Consider the following 22,935-nt stretch of genomic DNA (forward strand, 5'->3'; position numbering starts at 1 on the left):
AACAATGATATAAGGCTTTAAAAAAGAAACCAAGAAATAAAATTGAAAACCTGGAGGGAAGGAAGAACAGTAAGCTGAGGGCCTGTGCAGATTTATGCTCCAGTACTCACTCCTGTGCGCTTCTCTCTAGCTTTGACCTGCAGTAGAGTAATACACTATCACCACACACCCTTTGCCTCCCTCAGTTTGAGCATTCATGTGTGATACTAATATTTAGAAGCTTAATCAAGCAGTGGGAATTGGTGGTTGGGGGGAGGGTATTTTTTAATCAAGGTGTAGCTGGCTAATTTGGGTTTTGCCCTTAAGGAGAGGCTGCTGGATTTGTGGCGATTTGATATGAAAGATACAGTAAGATGGACTAATCTTAATTTTTGTGAAATAGCTCAGAGCACTAGATAGAAGCTTCTTCGTTGAAGTATAAATCCAAGTAGATAAATAATTGGAAATAAGTTGTGAGAACAAGCAGGGGTGAGATTTTTTTATTTTTTTTTTAAAGTCCTGGATTTCAGATGCTGGGGGGGCAGAAACAGGATTCACCTTACCAGGCAGACTTCGGGCTAGAGCTAGCAATCACTTATCTATGACCCCATCACCCTACTATCTGAATGTCTTACTCTTAATTTCAGAGGGCCAGCTCTACAAAGGTAGTGAGGCTCCTCACTGCCAGTGAATGCCTTTGTGGATCTTGGCCAAAGGAGCTATTTCTTAATACATGAGAGGCAGCCCCTCTCTGTCAAGCTCCTGGTAGGAAGTGCCACCTTACCCAACCAGTCACCTCAAGGTGCAGGGAAGGGGGTGGCCTCATCTGCATACACTGAAAAGGCAAGAGCTGGGTGATTGCAGCTTGGTTTTCATGTATGAAAAATGGCATCCCCACACCAAGTGTGTCCAGAACAGAAAAACAGTTCCTATAAAATATGCTCTCTCCTTTTCCCCAAAAAACCCTGGGGTGGGGGGAAGAGGAGGAACACTAAATAACCCCCCAAGCCAATGTTTCCAACTCCAGTCAGGTTCCTGCCTAACCAGCCAGGCCTGGCAGGTGCTCCACGACCCCTGCCCTCGCTGCTCTGGTTGGGAAAGCGCTGCCAAAGGGGAGCAGGCCCCTCAACCTCCGAGGCAGCCCAACGGCGGGGCGAGGTCAGCCAAGCGGCCGGCTCGCTGTAGCAAGTGATAAGGCCAGCAAGCGCGGAGGAGGGGAGGGAAATCCGTTCCTTGGGCGCGGGGGGGGAGGGGTAGGGAATTGCTTACTGCAAAGCAATCAGAGCCCCGCTTCCCCCAGCCCCAGCGAGGGGCTGCCGGTCCTGCAGCAGGAGGAGAGGAGCGGCTCCGGGTAGAACGTGCCCCGCGCAGCCCGGAGACTGGGGCACCAGCGGGCGCCGGCTCCCCGCGCTTTGCGAGGCGCTGCCGCCCGCCACCCTCTCTTGCTCGCTGCCCGGGCGCTCCACCGCCACTCGCGGCGTTGACCTCATCGCAATAAGTCCTGCTGCTGCTCCTGTCGCTGCCGGAGGGAGCCTGGCTGCTGGACGTGGGAGGGAGGGGGCAGAGGGAGGAGGGCCCAGCCAGCTCCTGTCCCCATTGGAGAACGAGCCGCCGACAGCTCCAGCTGGAGCTGGAGCCGGGACTAAAGAGGCTGAGCCTGCCCCCCCGCCGCCCAGGGAAGCCTGAAGTTTTAAAGTGAGAACTTTCTGCTGGCAGGGCTTCAGATTTCAGGGGGAGCCCGGTCTCTCCCCTTCCCCTCCCCCCTGGGCGGGCTGTACAATCCTCGGCAGTGTCCTGAGACTGTATGGTCAGCTCAGGGGCGACCTCGACCTGGCCAGGATTGCTGCAGCCTGTTCACAGAGGACAAGTCGTGCCCACCCGCCTTACGGTCCGCTGCGAGAGCGCGAGTCGGTGCCCAGCCCTCCCTGCGCCCCGCTTCCTCCCTCCAAGCCTCCGATCGCTGGGCTGCCAGGCGGCTTTTTTGGGGGGGCGGAAAGGGAGAGACGGGCGACAAGCAAGACACCCGCAGCCGCGCCTGAGCCGCCCTCGCTCGCAGCCCGCCTTGGTTTAAGCGGCACCGGGGGCAGCCGCTTCAATAATGACAGCTGACAAGGAAAAGAAAAGGTAAGAGAAAGGGGGCAGAGGAGGGTGCGAAGGGGTTCCCCCTCCCGTGCAATTAAAATGGGAACCATGTAATTGCAACAGTGGGGCCTGCCCGGGGCGATGCAGGACTATTGGGAGTCTCCGGAGCTGTGATCCCAAGGACAGGAGCGCGTCTGGGCGCCCGCTGGAGGTTCCATGAGTAGCTGCTGCTGCTGCCGCCTGGGTGACTTCGATTTCTGCCGCAGGTGCAGGTGTGAGGCTGCTGCCTTCACTCCGGGTCCCGCGGCTGCTCCCCGGCTGGGGTTCAGGGCTGGAGCTGCCGCTGCTACTAAAACTACCCGAGCAGGCGCCTTAGTTAGGGATCCGGCGGCAAGACCCTGACGAGCCCCCGAGCCAGCTGCTGTTGAAGTGCATGGTAGTAATCCCCTTGGCTGCAGGGGTGCGGGATCGGGCACCTAGAGGGGTAGCGGCAGGAAAAATGCTTCTTGACAGTGAATTGTCACTTCAGCGGGGCAGCCCGAATACCCTTCCCCACCCAACGCGCCCACCACAAAACAAGCATTTCAAACCAAGTGTGAGTGGAGATCGCAGCCCAACTTCTCCGCGTCTCAGTCTTCAGCGGCTCTGGCGAAACGGAGATGGGTTGGTGCAGCAGGTTACGAAAAGCTAATTCCCCACGGGAGGTGGGGGATTAAAAAACAATACAGCAGGGGGGATTTGAGCTTGTTGCCCTGAATAGGGCGGAAGGGATTTAGCAGCATGCACGATGTCCCGAGCGTGATCTCACAAGCAGGTGGTTTCAAAAGCTCCTCGTGCCCTTGTGCAAATTATAGGGGAACAGCGGTGTAGCGTGTGCAACAGTATAGCTCCAGCCCCCACTTTCACGTGTCGGTTCCGCCGCTGCCCCGGGAGAGCATATGAGCCATACACCCCAGCCCCGTTGCACTTCTTCAGTTGCACTTCCAGCTGGGCTCCCCAGCGTGGTTTTAGGGTGAGGATTGGGATATAAAACTAGGCGGATATCAGTATCCCGAAGGCCCTGCTGGGCACCCAGCAGGCAGGTTCCGCACATGAATCCCTCTCCAGGGTTTATAGGACCCCTTCCCTGACTGCAGAGAGTCTGGCTCAGTGTAAGTACCGTTTGTTATTTGCCCAATGAGACTTCAGCGAGTGTTGGGGGCAGCAGAGAGACACGGGGCCGACGGCTCATCTCAGTTACACTGGGTGTGAATCCAGATTCACTTCCCTTAAGGGGACAGCGTGACTCCGGATTAAGCCGCGTGTAATTGATCATGAGCGTTTAGCCCAAGCGTTGAGTGGTGCGCTGATTGAGCGGATCATTCTCTGCAGCTGCGGCTCGAGGGAGCTCAGCTGAGCTCAGGGACCGTCAGTCCCGTTCTTGTTTTGAGGGTATGCGCTTTGATTGGTTGCATTGGAAGTGAATATCCTGGTAGCGGCGCTCTGATTGGCTTCATTGGGAAACGGCCTGCTCTCTGGTTGGCTGCATCCGAGAATTCCCTGACACCCAAAGGCTAAAGTCTTCGCCCTTAGCGAGCTTCTGTTCTATTCACTCCCACTTTCTTGATCCATCGACGTACTCCCTTTGAAAAAGCTAGCGTCTGCAAAGTGGGAAAGTACCGACCTTTCTGGACAAGAGTGTTCAATATAACTGCAAATACTTAACTGCACCCATAGCTGGTCATTGAAACGAAAGTCATGCACATATACAGTCAACAACAAATAGTGTTGCTAGTTATCCTGTCTTGTTCTCCAGTTCAGGGTTATTTCGTTCGTTAGTTTTTCAGTATTAAGCTAATGCAATTTACAACAAGGTTTATTATCTTTAATATCAATTGTTTAATTTTTCAGTTGAAGATGGTGTTTTAGAAGGAAGGAGTTTAAGGAAACATGCTTCATAATTAGAATTACATGGACATAGTTCACCTAAACATGTATTCATTTTACATGGCTGATAAATCTTAGCATATGATGTAGTGAGGGTGTGTAGATGGCCTCATAATTTTGGCGATCTGATGAAATATCAGAATTTAATATAGGACCTGAGATGCATGGAGTGCTTTAACTGCCAATCATTTCACTTAGAGCTCTGGGAATGTGCTTAGTACAGTTATGGGCTAGGTGTTAATAAGAGTAATGTATAAAGTTTATTTTTGTTGCAAGAAGATGTAAAGTAGGGATGTACAGTAATTGTATCATAGTAAATACATATTTCCAAGGAAAACAGAAATCATGGTAATCAAGCTCTGTAATTACATCCAAGAACAATTTCCCTACTGAATCTTAATAAAAAGTGTGTGGTGCTCTGTGTTATACATGTTACAGGTGGAAACAAAGGGAAAGAAATCCTTAACTATGGTCCAAAACCAGCAGAATTTGACTCGTGAAATCAATGAGAGTACGCACATGAGTAAAGACTATCCAAGTGATTAAAAGTTGCAGGATTGACCCATGTTGAGATATTCAAGCTATTTTATGCTATCCGAGTTTGCAAAAGTGACTTTTGTCATTGAATACAGAAATAAATAAATAAAGGCTGTAATTTATGAAGGAAATACCTTATCTTGCCATTGTTCATATATAGTTGTTTCACTTACTGATATACTAAGCTATTAAAATTGTATTTAATATTTCATTTTAATTTGTGCACTAGATCATTGGCTGAGCCACATTGTTACTGAGCAGTGTGAAAATTATTGTACTGGATAACTTTTTTTCAATTGTATTTTTGGAGCAATCAGCATATCAGACATTCATTAATTAAGGTTATATACTTTGCCTTAACTGCACATTTGTTCTAAATACTAGTTAGCATTCTATTGAAAGAATGAAGTGCTGGATAATATTATGTATCCTCATAATTTCATTTTGAAGAGTGAAAAAATTATGGTACAGTAAGATGTTTTTATAAAAATATGTAGTATGTTTAATAAAGGGATGAAATAATCTTCAGACTGAAAATTCACCATTTTAATGAAAGATAGTTTATTACAGTTTTTAACAAAAAATTCACTCAATCACCCCAAAGTATAAGGGAGTGAGTGCTGTCTAGTGCACAGAGCGCTTTGAAACTAAACTGATCATAGGGTTTGCCTACACTGCAATTAAACACCTGTGGTGGGACTGTAATTGCAGTGTAGTTGTTTGGGCTCCAGCCAACTGGAGATCAAGCCTGCATGTCTACACTGCAATTTTACCGCCCCATAAGCCTCAGTCAGCTGACACGAACCACCACCAGTGTTTTGCAGTGTAGACAGGCACATAGCATAGATGGCAATTGTCCCGAGATGATGGAGTAATTGCCAAAGCAGTTCAGTTACTATGTGTCAGGCTTCAGCACTGTTCAGTTCTCAAGAGTAATCCTTGCCATAGATGGTGCAGGTTTAAGCCTCAGGGCCAGAAGATGAAACCAGTGCACTACTGGTGCTTGAGGCCTGCTGCACTTTGCTCTTTCTTCTCTTTGCTTTTCTCTCTAAAATGCCTTAAAATATACTTTAAATACAGCACATAACTGAAATTTAAGAGATCTGGGTTCTAATCTCCTGGCTCTGTCACCAACTGGAGTGTGGCCTTAAGTAAATCACTTGGCAGTATTGTGCCAATTTCCATATCTCAGAAGTGTGGTAGTAATACTTATCTACCTTATAGGGATGTTTCAATAGAGGTGAGATTTAATGTTTGTAAAGTGCTCTGATATTATCAGATGGGAAAGGTCATGTATCAAATTTAGTATTCTTGCAGGTGTGTGTATGTATTTGTGTATGTGCAGGAATATTCTGCACAGCCAATTGAAACTTAACATATTTTAATCATTTATTACTTTTATATGAATGATTTATTACCTTTAGTTCAGCAGTTGTTACAGTATTATTAGCTTGATTTCGACGCAGATACGCAACTGGAAACTCTAATGTGACACTTTACATTGTGCTCCATTTAAATCAAAGATCATCCTCAGATTCTCACATATATTTCAGTCCAATCAAAGAGACCCGAGTAACATTTTATGTAGAATTTCATATTTTCACACTCTCTTTAGTAGATGTAGCATGCATTTCCTAAAATAAAAATCTGGTCTAACTCTTCTATCACCCGCTTTGATGGAAAATGAATAGATCCATTATTTTAAATTAGCCAGCAGAAACCTTCTTACTTTTCTGTTTAATATAAATACATGTAAGAGTAATCAATATTGTGTACATTTAATCTTCACATTCCAAACATGGCCATGAGCAAAGTGATCATAAATTGTTTTTCATATGATATTTCAGTGTTCTGATAATTTCTTTTCAGATATTTGGAATATCTTGGTTTTTTTATTTAACCATGATTGATTTTTGTTTGTAATTGGTTATAATTTTTTTTATAATTACAATTTTTTTGTTTAAGACACATTGCAGGACCAAATAGATTTTGCTCTGTGTTTATCAGGAATATAGGATAGAGTGTTCAGCATGGAACAGTTTTTAGAGTAAAGAGAATGAGTTCAGGCAATGTCAAAGCTGTTCTTTCATTCAAAGTGAACATTGATGATTCTTGTCTGGTGTTTCCTGACAAATTCATTCAGAACAGATTGGTGGAAAAAATCTACTATGAGATATTTTTCAGTGAAAAAATGAACAATTTTGACTATGAGAAATATGCATGTGTCACTGGTGAGTAAGAATCTGACAGTAGTGGTTTTTAAGTGTACATTTGTATGATTATTTCATGATCCCCTCTCCCCAATGTCTCCAGAAAAGTCTCCTAGTTCGTGATTGTTAATGATTCTATTCTAAGATCAGATAGATTTTTTTTTTTTAAGGTGTGCAAATGTATAGATGCTGTGAGATGCTGAGGGGTGGAGTGGGTGTGTGTGACAAAAAATTGACCAAAAGAAGCAAATATATGATTCCCTAAATATCCTGTTCAACTATGGCTAGATAATTGAATGCTTTTTGTTATTATTTAAAGCTTGATACTGCGAGGTGCTAAGAAACTCTCATGAGATACTTTGTGCCTTCAACTCCCACTGACCTCTGCCTTAAGGAAGTGATTTTGTCTGCACAACTGGGGTCAATGAGAATTTTCCAATTTACTTTCATTGGACAAGGATAAGGTTCTAAGAGCTTTACCTTCAATAGTAGCCTGCAAATCCTTACTCACAAAATAATTAATCCAATTGCCAGAAACCAAGTACCATGGACTTCAGTGGCAGCCAGGTCCTGTTGGAAGGGATGGTTTCAGTTCCCCATCCACTGGTCATTCCACTCACATACAGGCCAAATATTTGGACTTTATAGAGGTTGAATGGATTTCACCCTGATAATTGTGCAGAATGTGGGCATTTGTTGATGTTTGTGAGACTACTAAAATTGTCTTGGCTTCTGCCAATTTATCCATACTTTTGACTTCGCAAACACTGTTTCTGTCAAAGTTCAGAACGCTCACAGGATGAATGCTAAAATCTGGCGTCTTTGATGTTGAGTTCCTCATTTTGACGGCCTGTTTGTCAAATAACATTGCATTTTCTACTAACCTGTTCTCAGCCTCAGTTAGCATATATTCACCCTATTTGGATAGTATGGAAGCCTTCAGTACTGGAATTCTGTTGTTATGGTATCCTGCATAGTTAGGAGCCTTGTCATAAATCTTAAATAATAAATCTCCTCTTACTTTCTGTAGTGCGTGTAATATGGGGAAACATTCTCACATCTGAAAATTTCAATATATAGATTTCAAAACAAGTGCTGTCATGCACTGTGAATACTATAACTGTGTGTTTTAAATACTTTCACTTATTGCCTAAATTTGACCTACCTGAAAATAACTATAAGCTTCCAGGGAACAAAATTTTATTTCCCTACCTTTAAGAGTTTTACAAACTGGGGGGGGGGGGGGATGCCTTTTGAAACCCAGCTTCTGTAGAGCCAGATACTACAACCTTTATTCATGGAAGTGGTTTTTACTGATGTGGGTAGTCCCATTGAAGTCAACAGAATTACATCACTTAAGGATTGGGCTGTTTGTCAACAGCATAATAGTCTGATTTGCAGAGAGTGAAAGGAAGTTGTGTAATGAATTTCAATTCATATTTCAAATGTGAGCGTAGAACTGTATTTTCTTACTCGGTTGTCGTTTTTCCAAATGTAGTAGATGAAATACAATGCTCAGGCTCCAGTCTAGATTGAAACTCACTATAATTGCTTTATTTATATTGTGCATCTTGCTATCTGACATGAAAAACAGCCTTGTAGACAAAAAACATACTTAATTTTGGTACATTTGACACCTCGCGAGTTGTGAATATCAGGGTAAAGGTATTGATGGCTAATGAGGCACAGTAATAAAGGCAGATTATTTTAAATACAGTTAATTCTATAGTGAAAAGGTGGGTGAGGTAATATCTTTTACTGGACCCACTTCTGTTGGTGAAAGAGAAAAGCTTTCCAGCTTGCACAAAGTTCTTCTTCAGGTCTGGGAAAGGTACTTAGAGGGTATGTCTACTGTGGAATAAAACATCCATGGCTGGCCTCTGTGTCCGCTGACTTAGGCTTGCAGGACTTGGGCTGAGGGGCTATAAAACTGCAATGGAATGTGGGTGTTCGGGATGAGGCTGGATCCTGGGCTCTGGGACCCTCCCTGCTTCTTGCGTCCCAGATCCTGGGTTCCCACCCAAGCCGGAATGTCTACACTGCAGTTTTATAGCCCCACAGCCTGAGTTGCTCAGGAGCCTGTGTAGCCTGACATAGTTATGCCACAGGTGTTTTATTGCCATGTAGACATACCCAGAGTTGTCACAGCTAAATAGAAGATGGAACAGATTTTGTTTATAATGGGAGTTAACATGTTGTAAGAGACCCATTCCAGGTAAAGTGGGCAGTTAACACCTCTGAACTCACGGAAGCAAAACCTGTAGACATATCTCTACTGCTATGATGATCAATATGTCTCACCACACACCTTTCAAGATCTATGGGTCCTACACATGCCACTTACAACATGTGGCTACCTTATCCAGTGCACTAAATGCTCTAATAACAACATATGGGTGAAATAAAACAGTCATTATGCTTTTGAATGAACTCACATAGAAAAGACAAAAACACCATATCACCAGTGGGCGAACATTTTTCACAAAATGCTTACTCCATATCTGACCTTTCAATCCTTATCCTCGAAGGAAACCTGCATAACACCTTTAAAAGATGAGCCTGGGAGCTTAAATTCATAACTTCATTAGACACTAAAAATCATGGACTTAATAAAGACACTGGATTTATGTCTTATTACAACAATCTATAACCCACTAACCTTCCTGTGTCCTATGACTGAAGAGGTGTTAACTGCCCACTTCACCTTGAATGGTCTCTTACAACATGTTAACTCCTTATGTTAAACAATCTCTTCCACTTTGTATCTAGCTGTGTCACTGAGTACCTTTCCCAGACCTGAAGAAGAGCTCTGTCAGCTTGAATGCTTGTCTGTTTAACTAAAAGACATTACCCACCTTGTCTCCCTAAAATCCTGAGACCTACACAGTTCCAATAACACTTCAGATAGTAAATTCTATGCACAGAAATGCTTTTTTCATTTAGATCTGTTAATAATGAAGTACAGTGATGATCAGGGTATTCTGTTAAATAGTAGTGTGCTTATACATTGTACATACATGCTGGGAGAAAATTCTGGATGTGCATCTCACTTTATGCCATAGTGTAGGACATGAAGTATATGCTGATAGCCAGGACACACCATTATAGATTAAAACAAAATGCAAATATGGTACACTATATAGGTGCAATTTTTTATGTTACTTCCTTGAGATAACAAGATTTATCTGTCAGTCTTGTGCTATGTTCAGTAGCAGCTTAAACATTAGCTGGAGCAAAGTGTTTAACTAGCTGGTGCTAGGAAGAGCTTAATCACTTAGAGAAGGTATTCACTTTTTAATAGATTTGCAAGATTATTCACAATTACCAAATTTCCTTTCCGTATGAAAGAAAAATGTGTGAAACTGTATAATGCTGCTTTCCAACAGCAGTATAAAATACAGTATTTGTTTTATGACATACAGTAGACCAGTTGGCTGATAATAGCTAATGTCCCAAACTAGCCCATATTTAATTATGCTTTTTAGTACGTTAGCCAAATTTAATTACGATTTTAGCTTTTTTGACTGTATGATTATATTTAGCTCTAGAATTTTTTTTAATTCTTAAGAATTGTACTACAAACAATCCTTTACAAACTCTTTGTGTGCCATTTAAGATATTAAAAAAATTAGACTTGTAACTTAATTTTAGGCTGTTTTTATTTAAAAAAAAAAAAAGTTTGAGGTGGCATAAAATATCCATTATGCTCCACCGTCCATCGCATTACATGACACAGCAAATATTCAATATTCCATTCTATAGATGCTCATTAGATGTTTTGTCTAACAAGAAGCAAAGTTGCTTTAGTTGAATTTTTGTGCCTGATCTTCAGTCAGAGAGATGCCCTGATCTTGACCTTTCCTGTGCATATGATTATGTGGCGTCAGCAGTTTTCTTTGATTAGGGGAATGTTTAGGGTGTTCCTTCCAAAAGATTCAGTCTGAAAAGTTCAGAAAACTTTACAAATGTTCTATTTTAGCCTGTGGGTGTGAGATTAATATTGGATTATTGCAGCTTTATGGACAAGTTCGGCGCATCTGGACAGAAACAGAAGTAGGTTTGGTTTGTATTGTTTTTTAAGGGGGACATTAGATCGTTTCTGTAGTTTTTTTTGTTTGTTTTCTCTGTTTCGTTCTAGCTAAAATTAATGTAGGCAAACATACTCTGTTCTGTATATCAACAATAATAATGACTGGTATCTTGATTCTACACTATATTTACTTATGTTGCCAACCAATTACAAGCAAAGGAGTGATCTCATCATTTTACATTTTCATTCTCAAATTTAATATTTGCCTTTAAACACTTTAAGAATATACATAGCTGAAATGTAACTAAATGCATTCTTTTTTTCTAAAAGTCTTCAGTAAATCACTTGTGCACCAAACAAAATAGATTAGAAGAAAAAGCAAGCTTTTAAAAAAATACTGCTCACCAGCTTGTGTCCCTGTCCATTGTCAAGTAGCAATAAGTGGGAAAAAAAACAGTTGGCATTATTCATTCCCATCTATAAAAATAGTCTGGTTTGTGAGGTTGATATTAGTTGAATAATTCTCCAGGAGGAAAATACCGACATCAAGGGTGTCAAACTCTGTCTCTGTAGCAGGCCAAAGTGCACTTTTCTAATTACGGTCTTTAGGATGAATCTAGAAAATTAAGGCCATTGACTGAATTGTGTACCTAAATGACTTAAAAATCTGGGGCCAGATGCCCAGCCGTTGTAAATTGGTTTAGTTCTGTTGAAGACAATGGAGCAGTATCATTAAGCTTCAGAGTCAACACTCCATTGAGATAACTAGGGGCAATTCACATCTCATAACTGTGTTTTTGAGTGTATGTGCAGTAGTGTGAGGTTGGTATGGCACTTTTCATGAACTTCCTTTACTAAAAAGTGTAATTTGAACTAGTTGCAATAATCACAGACAGGTGGTGGAATAAAGGCTTAGTGAATTGAATCTTTATTACTTCAAGAACATCTGTCTCTAAATTTTAAAATCTTTAGAAAAAATAATTATAGTGTATTAAATCCATAAATGCTAGGAAGCTAATATAAGTGCTTAATGAAAGTGTCTTTGGACTCCAAGATCAATAGAAAGGAAACTGTTTCAATTGATTTCTTATAAACATAGGCGAGAGTGTCAATTTAAATTTCCTTAAGCTTTTGTTTTAATAATCTGAGGAATATAAGTATTGGATTTTATTTCTTGTTGTTGGGGTGTTGCTTTGGTGATCAACCTTCATGTTCTATGAAGACTTGTATGTTATGGGTAGTTCTTCAACTCTTTCAGTGTGTTTTCTCCAACAGCAATCTTGATTTCAAAGGCAGTTGGATGCCTGTTCTCCCAGCTGGACAGGAACACAACTAGATGATCCTTTTGACCAATGAAGTTGTGTGGTTTTTGTTGGTGTAAAATGGTTACCACGATCCACTTCAATCCCTGTGCATGCTATACTTTGTAGTATCCTGATTTTCATGAGAGATGCCATAAAAATATTTTTCTCACTATATGACGGCTGCTGGGTCTTTATTATTGTTTTGTTCTTTTCAGAAAATAAAAAGTCTGCATCAGATACCTAGTAATGTGGAATGTTGTTCCCCTCTCTGAATTGTTGACCACCATCAACTTCCACTGTGACTTTCCTGGCTTTCCATTGACTCCTTTCATGTTCTCTCTTTTCTGTTGTGCAGCATGTGGCCAGATCAGAAACTAGAACATCACTGTGTTCTTCATACATTTAGATATGCAAGTTGCACATATTTAATTGACATTTCTTTTTAAAGCACTTTCTTTGACAGTGGACATTGAATTTTTGGACTATCCCTTTTTGTTTTAGAAAATTAAATTGTATTGTCTAAGGAAAAGCTAAAATAATTTTTTTTATAGAGTAACTGCATTGAATCATGCAGGTATTGCTTAAAGCATCTGTTAGCTAGCAGCCTGAAGGTCTATGTGGTAATACATTAGCAGAATCATTAGATACGCCTTTGCAACCACTAAAATATGAACATTATCTATTGTAAATATTTAAGTACTCCATTATCTTAGTATGAAAACATATTTGGAAACTGAAGGTAGACAAATTCAGACTAGAAATTAGGCACATATTTGTAACAATCATGATGATTAATCATTAGAACAACTAACCCAGGGACTTGGTGGATTCTCCATTACTTGCAGTTTTGAATCAGGACTGGATGTCTTTCTAAAAGAGATGTAGTAGCTCAAACAGAAGATTTGATGCAGAAATTATTGGGTGAGTGTCTTTGGACTGTGTTATGCCAGAGGTCAGTCTAGATGATCATTTTGGTCCACTTGGCCCTTAGAATCTATGAATAATTTCATTGTTATTGTTAAAAGATCAAACCAATATGATTGTACGCATAACATTAAAGATAAATGAACATCATTTGCTGCTGAATAATCTTTCTGAATGCTAAGAGGAATGCAAGCTGAAAAACAGTGGTGCAAAATTAATGAAGAAACATAAAGTTTCTAAATTAATAAAAAGACTAATAATTCTAGATTCAGTTTCTAGGAATGCAAGCAAGCAAGCAAACAAACAAAACTATTTCATACAATACTTGTATTGTGATACTTTTACAAATGACTTCCTTTCCTAGGTAAGTTATTGCTTTAGGAAACCTGATACAATAGTATCCACAAATATACCTAGTACTATACACCTGGTATCCACCTTTATTTAGGAGACCACTTTCTTTAAGTAACCGTTTTTTTTTTTCCAGTCCCCTAAAATAGGTTTCCTTGGACATAGTACACTGTAATTTACAAAACAGCTACTTTCTACTTGAAATAATCTACAGTATTTCAAGAAAACTAATGTGCATTGCTAAACTCATTTTCCTGCAGCACAAAGCTCTTGCTATTTTATATTCTTGGAGCTCTGAGTAGCTTATTTTGTGTTTGTACAGTGAAAAATCACTTGATAGTCATGAGAATTTTGATATGAATACGTTTAATATCACTTCAATAGTTGCTATATTGTATTTCACCTTTAGAACACTTGCACAACAAATGTTTGCCTAGATATTAAGATAGAGAAGTATGAAGGTCACATCTTAGTAGTTATGAAGGAGTTTTTATAAATGTAATGGAACAAGATTCCCTGTATTTTATTTTACCAGAGGTACATAATGGCCACAATAAATGGTGGCATATTAACGGCACTTAATCTCTCTAGATTCATTTTCCCTTGCATTTAACAATGCATTTGTATGATAAACCACAGACCAATCCTTTAAATATCACTCTTGTTATAACACTCCAGATATTATCAGTGAATCTCCAAGGCCTGTGCATTCGCAATTATATTACCCTCTGTATGAGTGAATTCTTGATATTATCAACTCCGCTTATTGTCACAGTACTTTGAAGATCTTTGATGTGACATTAAAATACAGTAATTTGACTGGCTTTATATATAATGGAAAATGTGCTCTTGCCTACAGATCAAACTTAAATAATTGCAATAATTTTAATTCCAGCTGCAACTTGCTACACACTCTAAAGCATTTTCTATCGCACAATATATGAGGCTGATGTGTCTGTCTGGATTTTATATACTATTATTGTACGATAGCATTCTTGATCATTGTCAGTCTTATATAGAGGATATAATTTCATTTATTGGAGCCTACTAGATAACTACATGGAGTACCGACCTACTGCTGCTCCCACTGAATTCAATAGGAGCAAAAATGGCTTTGTAAGTAATACTCTGGTTAGTAAAATGATACCCACGTAAAGCTTTCATTGCCCGAATGAGTTCTGAATCAGGATTTCACCCTACAATTCTGTGTAAGTTCTGCGCAAAGGACTCTGGGATTTGAGTGGAGGGCTATATTGTGCCATACATTTTTAAGCAGTACTTTTATTGGAATGAAAAAATTGATAACCAGTATGGCCAGAGTATTTTAATGACTCATGGATTTTTACTAAGGGCTAGATTGTCCCTCTTGTGGTGGTTGTGGGGGAGAATAATTCTACTAGAATTCTCTTGGAGAGTTTCTTCCACGTTCTTCTGGTGGGAGAGTGAGGTTTCCTCCCCTCTCCTGCTCCCCCTTCCCCCAAAAGGAATGAACTGAAAAGCCTGCCACTAACTAAACTCCACTGATTCCCAGGAGGGGAGAGCTCCCCTCTCAGCATGGAGGCCTGGTATCCCTGATTACCTGTGGTTCTGGCTGCCCTTAGGATCCCCCCTTTTAAAGAGGATACCTGCCATAAAGGAGGATCCATGGAAAAGGTCTTGGGACTGTGCTGCTTTTCTCAGGAAATCTCCAGGTGGCCCTAACCCAGCCACTTCCCACCCTTCTCTTAAGCCAGTTCCAACCAAGAGCAGTCTGAGGAAAATCAGTGAAGGCACCTAACCCTTCCACATAGGATGGGGGAGCTCCATGCATGGAGGAGATCCTCTGTTTGTGGACACTGAAGGCACCATCTGGTTCTTAGTGGGACAGTGTGGTTCCTGAGACTAAGAAAATGTTTGTGTTTGGCTTTGACACAGCATCTTTCTCACCTGACTGTGATCTTGACAACTAAACCCGTACTCTTCACACAATGATTCAGCAGCTTTGGGTCAGTGTTTTTAGTCTGATGGTTAGCAGACCCTTCCTCTGGCAGCTGTGTTCAGCGTCTGATGAACTCTTCAGTGCTACAGCTGTAATAACATCATTATATAATTGAAGACTTTATGTTCTTACAGTTATTGTGTTTTCCTTTCAAAGTGATTTGAAGGATATGTTATTGCCTTTACTAACCAGAGGGATGTTCCTATGAAAAAGTCTTTTCCACTGTCAAGTTGTGTTAACATTGCAGAGGTTTTTACATAAAGGTAGGGCTATATATTCTACAAATGATTAAAAAAAAAGAAAAAGAGAATACCCTATTTACATAGGCATATACTGATCTGAAAGTGGAATATAAGCAGGTGCAGATGTTTGCAGGGAAAATTAATACTGATCTTTAGAAACACTCATTATTACCCATAGAAAAACATTGTTTATTAACGATATAACCAGCCAATATAGAACCTCCTCAAAATGAGGATCTAGTCTGGCACCATAGTGCTACCAAGCTGAGGATGTCATTTTGTGGATTTCATCTCTGAACTCACACTGATACAGGCTCAGTGCTGGAAGCACTATGAAAGGAGTACATCTATGTCTGTTTCTGGATACCCCTTTGATGGATGCAAGATAAACCGTGACAGGTTCCAGAAAGAGCCATATTTACCACAGCCAGAAGGAGGCTCTTCACGAAAGGTCTTTATGATAGGGGTTTGGAGCAAATGGAACGAGGGTGGATCTGCACTTGCTAAGGCAAAATTTGTCCCTTAGCAAGACAATTCATTGAACTTTCTTAAACTACAATCAGGTATTTGGTTATTTTGAATATAATCTGTACAGATAATTAAACACTCAAGGGCCAAGTTCAGAGGTGATGTAACTTCTGGTGGAAGTTGCATGCTGCTAACAAGGGTGTAAGTTACTTGTCGAGGGATGCAAAGGGAGTGTAATGGCAGGCAAAGCAACTAAACTTTTGTGGCGAGAGAGATCCTTGGCTAAGGGTCTGGATTAAGACTCAGGAGATCTGAGTTCAGTTTCTGGTGCTGCCACAAACTTCCTGTGTAAGTTTTAAAAAGTCAGTTAAACGCTCTGTGTCTCAGTTCTCCATCTGTAGAAGGGGGTAGTAATACATCCTCACTTCCACCCTTTGTCTGTCTTGTCTATTTAAATTGTAAATTTTTTAGCGGAGGGACTTTCTCTGCCAAGCGCAATGCAGTCTCAACCTTGGTAGGGTCTTCCATAATAAATGGTGTTCTGCGTTCTCAGTTTGTATTTGTTTTTTTAAAAAAATCTGGGAATTTTTTTTTTTCCCCCCAAAAGTTAAAATTGGGTTTAAAAAATAATAATAAAAAAAAAAAAAAAAAACCCAGGAGAAAAGAAACAAATTTTTTTTTCATAATATACAGATTTTACTACAGTATAATAGAAACTTTTTTTTAATGTACAAAGGAATTTTTTGTCTCTCTCAGAGCTAGTAGTTTTTCCAGAACCCTGGTTTGCATATATTTGCATAATTTTCTTCCAACTGTCCTCACTCATGTTGAGCCTCTTGCTGTCTTGGAGCTAGTCCAACTTTGAAAATAAGCACTCTACATCAGTAGATCCAAAGGGTACACTCAGAGCTTGCTGTGCCACATTGCTGAAGTTGAGAAGTGTGTGGTGATTGTTCCAAAAGCCAGCACATCCAGTTTCACACTGTGAAGGTTAGGCATGTTCATGTAAATAGTAAATTCCCCTTTCAGATTTGAAATGTCATCTTTAGTGGCAAATGGTTGAAACCTTGAGGAAAGGGTGCAACACCTGGTGGACATTCCAAAAAGAATCTTCTGCACCAAACACTTTGGGGTTCAGATTATGGGCCACCGTTGTCTCCCATTTCTTGCTGAGCATTTTGTTGAAGGTTTTGAATGCTTTTTTGGTTTTCTCATGTTCCGGGGTCAGAAGGGTTTCCAGAAAGAGTTGGGTTTTCTCACCATATGTTTCTTCTGTAGCATTTGTACTCCGTTCAGCTGAGATTTTGGTTGTCAGGATCTGGTAAACGTCTCTATTGGCAAATGTGTTGGCAGTAATGGGAGAAAACTCCAGTGTTTTCTGTGTGTCACACAGTGTTTCCAAGTTTTCAACAATGAACATTACCTTGGTACGCAGAATCTGGCAGTCATATTGGTTATTTGCCAGTCTCTTCAGAGTTTCTCCATTAGAGCCAACAAACTCAGGGTGATCTTCGAGACTCATTAGCACAGTCCATGTGTTATTTACATGACAGGCAGCAAAATACAAGCTCATATACTCATGTGGCACAACTGGGGTAGGTAATTGGCAGTCAGCTCTGCCCTCGTCTCACACTATGTACAACGAAGTTTGCAAGTTTGAAAATGGCCCTGAATCCAATGATGCAAGATTTCACATCTCTCATTTCTTCTGTAGCCGTAGCTGCTGACAGTGCAACGTTAATCAGGTGAGCAGGACAGGGAATACATAGCAACTCCAGTTTCTGGTTGAGTTTAATCTCCTGTGAAAAGTTAGCCATGTGGGAAGCAGAATCTGTGTTAGTTGTGGCCGTGTTTTCCCAAGTGGGTTGGCACATCTCAACTCAAACATATCAGTTATTGCTGCGTCGACAAGATGGGTGTCAGCAGAGGGGATGAATGTCACATCAGGACAAAACAGTGCGGGGTTATTTGCTATGAAATCAAAAAACTAAAACAAAAGGCCAAGAATTGGATGGTCGAAAGCATTAGGAGATTTTTCAAAAATCAGACTAGACACCACATTTCCATCAATTCATTCCATCAGTTTACATACTAAAATATCAACATTTTCTTTCAGATACTTATGCAAAAGGATATGATTTAGTTTCGGAGGTCACAGATTCCATGACTTTTCTGAACCTCTGTGACTTCTTTGGGTTCAGCTGTCACTGGCTGCGGCCGGGGCTGTGTGCCCCTTCTCTCCCTGGCCGCTGCTGGAGCTGGGGCTGTGCACCCCCCCGATGGTGGGGTTTGGGCTATCAGTCCCTCCCCATGGGGCTCCAGTTGTCATTCCTGCCCAGCCCTGCTCAGCCCTCCCACCGCTGTTATTTTTAGTAAAAGTCACAGAAATGTGAAAGCTCCTGTGAATTTTTGTTTATTGCCCATGACCTATCCATGACCTTTACTAAAAATAACCGTGACAAAATCTTAATCTTACTTATGAGTAAGGTTGTCTGCATTAGAAAGGGTTTTTGCTTCTGGACAGTATTGTCGCACTAAATCACCAGTAGTACCCTCTGCGGTTAAAAGCGGTTGTCTGGCAAAACAAAGACCATGCACAGATTCATTGACAGAGTCGTGCTGCGTCCTCTCTTTCATTAAAGCCCTGGTGAAAACTCCTGATATTGACTGTTTTTATCCTGAAGTTCACTTTCTTGTGTCGCTTGCTTTTGACATGCTGCTTTATTTGGTCAGCGTGAACCTTGACCTCAATGGTGCAGTACTTGCAGCGCAATGCATCCTCTTCATTCCTGTCTTTACTTTTCTTGAAAATTTCTAAGCATTTTCTCTGATTTTCTTGGTGGTATTCAGGCATAGATTTGCGTTTTCGCCCTGTGTTTACCTTTTTACCTTATCTTTATCTGTGGAGGCCTGATTGTGTCTGTTTAGTGCGGCACTGAATTTAAACAAAGAAATAGGCGGGCAGCGTCTTCTTGTGAGCCAATCATAGCGTAATATTAATGTTGTTTGATTTTCCAACCTTCACTGCATTCATGTTTTGTGTTTTACGTTGAGGAACTGCTTCAATCTTAGAGTTGCAGGATACAAAAAGTGTTAGTGTCTAACAAAAAATAAGTACCCCTCAAAAAATTGAGTAGACAGATAATCAGGTGTAAATCAGTAAAAAACAAACTTTAATTAAAACAACTGGTAATTTATTGGTGGGAATCAGTAAAAACTGAAAACACAGAACACTCTCTATATAAATAAGAATAATTAACAGGAGGGTGTCAAATAAAATAGAAGGGCCTAAGTTACTTTACTGTCTTCTTACACCTTCTTATTAATTGTTTTTCCTGCTTTACCACTTCCTGCTATCCCTCAATGTGTAAATTACACCAATTTATGCATAATTTATACCACCCCTATGGAGGTAAATTATACATACTCCTATGGTTTTGGTCCTTATGCTATAAAATCAATGTACAGATTAGGTACCCTGAGCAATTTAGGAGACATTTGGCAAGGGAAATTGCAAGGGATCAGAAGACAATGAACATATCTTTGAGATGACGAGCCCATTGTTGTTGATTTATAGTATTCCATCACAGGGCAAGTAGATGGGCAGCCCCAAATGTACCTGAGGCAATGAGAAGGATTTGGGTGTTGAACTAAAGCCAGGGCAATATACACGGAAATATCAAGATAGTTTTAAATAGCTGAGCAGGAGATATTATTCTGTTTCAAAGTATTTTAGTTGCCTCTAGGCACAGTGATCAAATTAATAATAATAATAGAACTTTGTGGTAGAGACTTTCTTCCTATGTGTACACAGCACAGCAGTACAAATAACAAATAATAATTACTGATTACTGAAAAACTGATGCAAATCGTTCAACAGAAAAAAGCACTTTCATACCAGGTCTGACACATGGAGCTTTGTATGAAAAGATGTGAGCAAATGTGAAATCAGGATTCTTAACCTTTCTTACTCCATTCACATTAATCCCTTCACCAAAAGGGGGCAAGGAGAACAAGCATGCTTGGGAGCAACTGAGGAGTTAGAGCCGCAGCCTAATCCCTATTTAGGGGTACTGAAAACTACTCCCTTGCTCACGGCAAGACATGTACAACACAAAGAGAGTCCCTGGCCCAAAGAGTTTACAAACTAACCACCCCAATCCTACAAACAGTTACGCATCTACTTAATTTTTAAGCACATGAATATTTCTCCTGCAGTCAACATGAATGCTCACGTGTAAAGTTAAACAGTTGCATAACTGTTTGTAAGACTGGGGTCTAAATAATAGATTCAGTACTAAAGAGAGCCCCTTGTAAATTTAGTTTAAGCATAATTTATCCCTCCCAAATGGTAATTTAGCAATGATTCCACTTGTGTTCAGTCTCCTATATATTGGAGGTTTAAGCAAACAAAATTGTTAGATGCTGTGTAAGGTATGAGGAATGCAGAGCAAAAATCTGTTTTTATATTATTACCTGTGCAGGATGTGGGTTTTTAATTTACTAGAGTTTAAGGAGAAAACATTTTGTGGACAAATCTATTTTAACGCGTTGTGTGTGGCTTTTTAAAAAAAGCATTCAACTTACTCTGGTGCCAAGAATTGCTGCAATATTTAAGGCAAGGCTGTTGAATAAGATATAGAATTTGAGGACAAAACAGAAGGCCGTCTCTTAGTGATATAAATTTGAGAATTTGGGAACAAATAAAATGCATTTTCCCTAAAGAGAAAGTAAAGAATTTTAGTTTTTGGTGGCAGGTGTCTTCTACTTTGTGCCAAATCACAGCTAAATGATAATATATAAAGCATTTTCAGCTGGCTTGACACACAACATTCTTGTTAGTGGTTTAAATAAATACTAATAATTTTAATAGAATTTTAATAGAAGATCAAGCAGCCATCGAGGAGCTTCCATTTTGACCCGTATAGAACATTGATAGTCTGACATCACTCAGTATCATTTTGCACTTGGCACATCTTGCCATTTGGAATCTGCTAGAAGTGGACCTGGATAAAGTGCTTTTCCTTGCTTTGGGCATTTCAGGAGTAACTTGTGTGTGTATTGGAGGCTTGGCCTTTTGAACAAATGGGAGAAGATATTTAAATCTGGAAGCATCCCTACCCTCTTGTCTGATTGGGATGATTTGTTAACCCTTCATTTTGAGTGGAAGCTTATTTCTACTGGGAGAGAATAGCGTAGCCATCATGTATGGATGAAAGCTAATTGGTTTTCTTAGCTGAAGATTGAATTCTGGAATGTGTTTAGCAGTGTGGCCATGATCAAGCACTGCAGTACATGCTTAACTTTTAGGGGTAAGTAGTCCCATCAAAGCTGGGAGTCTTCATTTTGATATGGAATTGTGGTCCTCCCTTGGAATAGGAAATTAACTTCTCAGTAACTAAAGTTGTGGATCCAGAAACTCCAAGAGTGATGGTGGATATGCCATCAGGGGAATCTGATTCCTGACACAAAACAAATCCTTGTTTGGAGAGAGCTATTTTTGGTTGGAGCAGTCCACTTGTATTCATTTGTGATTTGTTGTCATGTTCATGATTCATGTTGGTGATTGTTATACTGGTGTAACAATTAAGGCATTGTAACCAGTGTCATTTTCACTTTCCAGTGTTGCTGCTTTAAATGAGTTTGAAAAAGTGGTAGCTTATGGGAACCTCTTTGCGTGTACTACAGGGAAGATGGCAGTCTATACTTAGGATTTGTGTTTTTGATATTTATTTAAAAAACGGTCATAATGGAAACAGTTTTAATCAACTTAATGCAAGCTTGGCAATCCATATTTACTACTCAAGTAATATATTTCTCAGAATCCTCTTCCCCCTCTTCATGGCAGTGTTATTGTTTATTTGTATTTCATTATGGATTTGCTGGAGGGAGTTGTTTTTTAGAGGGTAGCTGGAAATATAAAATGAAGTCTCTTGAGAATTCCAAGACTGTATGTGTCACAATTGTTTTGTGCTGTGTGACACTTTAGTATGTAGGGGTTTTTATTTGGCCATGTGCATAAATCAAAATAGACCTTTCCATCTCAAACACTTCATCATTAATGTTTAAAGATAAACCAGGAACAAAAAAGAAAGTATCTTCCCTTCATTATACTACCAGGTAATGAACATTTGTAGGATTGGGACCAAATCCTGCAGTCCTTATTCAAGCAAAACTCACATGGACTTCAACTGTTGCTTTTGCTGAGTAAGGGCTGGACGATTTGGTCCTTACAAAGGAAATAATTCATTCTTTCTATTGAGGCACCTGCTCACACAGTATAATTGGGTGAGGCGTCATATTTTCCTCCATGCAACATCCACCTGAAATGGCCTTCCCAAAGTGCTAGAGAAATAAAGACGCTGGGATCTGCAAGTATCGCTTTGGCAGAGACCCTTTAGGTAGAATATACCTCGAGAGAGACGTGGAGGCGAAAAAAGGGAGCTGTTGCCAAAAGGTTTCCTTCGTTGGCCACTTACTGTAGCTAAAATTATAGGGAGCAGAAGTAGTACTGGTCTATTAGGACAGCCATGAAAACAAGCCTTTTGCCATTTCTAACAAATATTGAATGAAAATACTTTCCAAATTTTAAAAATAAGTTAAGACTTGTAAAAAAAAACAAAAAAAAAACACAACCCCAAAACCTGAGTTTATCTGTATCCCTCCAGGTACATGATGTCCTGGAGGCTAGCCTATTGGCAAAAACATGTGGAGTGTTATCCTTTGCAGCACTGGGAATGTTCTCTGCTGAATTTGGCGCCAATGGCCGAGGTTTGCTTGTTAGCTGACGTTCACACAGACTTCTTGCCAGGTCTGCCCAGAATACTGTCTCCTCTAACTTCCTGTGGTCTTGCATAATATTTCCTTGCTTCTTGTGTAACTGTGCACTTGGTCTGGTCACTGC

General features: G+C 40.4%; 1 protein-coding gene across 1 annotated transcript in view; it reads left to right on the forward strand.

Moving 5' to 3' along the window:
• Positions 1 to 1,508: 1,508 nt before the first annotated feature.
• Positions 1,509 to 22,935, forward strand: part of EPAS1 (endothelial PAS domain protein 1) — a 115,399-nt gene continuing 93,972 nt past the window's right edge. The window contains exon 1 of the mRNA XM_067565082.1: positions 1,509 to 2,103. Within this exon, the coding sequence (XP_067421183.1) occupies positions 2,078 to 2,103 (26 nt within the window). The 5' untranslated portion in view covers positions 1,509 to 2,077. The remainder of the gene's footprint in view (positions 2,104 to 22,935) is intronic.

The sequence above is a fragment of the Emydura macquarii genome, unplaced genomic scaffold, assembly GCF_026122565.2.
Source record: "Emydura macquarii macquarii isolate MOO-44397 ecotype Brisbane River unplaced genomic scaffold, CSIRO-AGI_Emac_v2 contig_2676, whole genome shotgun sequence".
NCBI lineage: Eukaryota > Metazoa > Chordata > Testudines > Chelidae > Emydura > Emydura macquarii.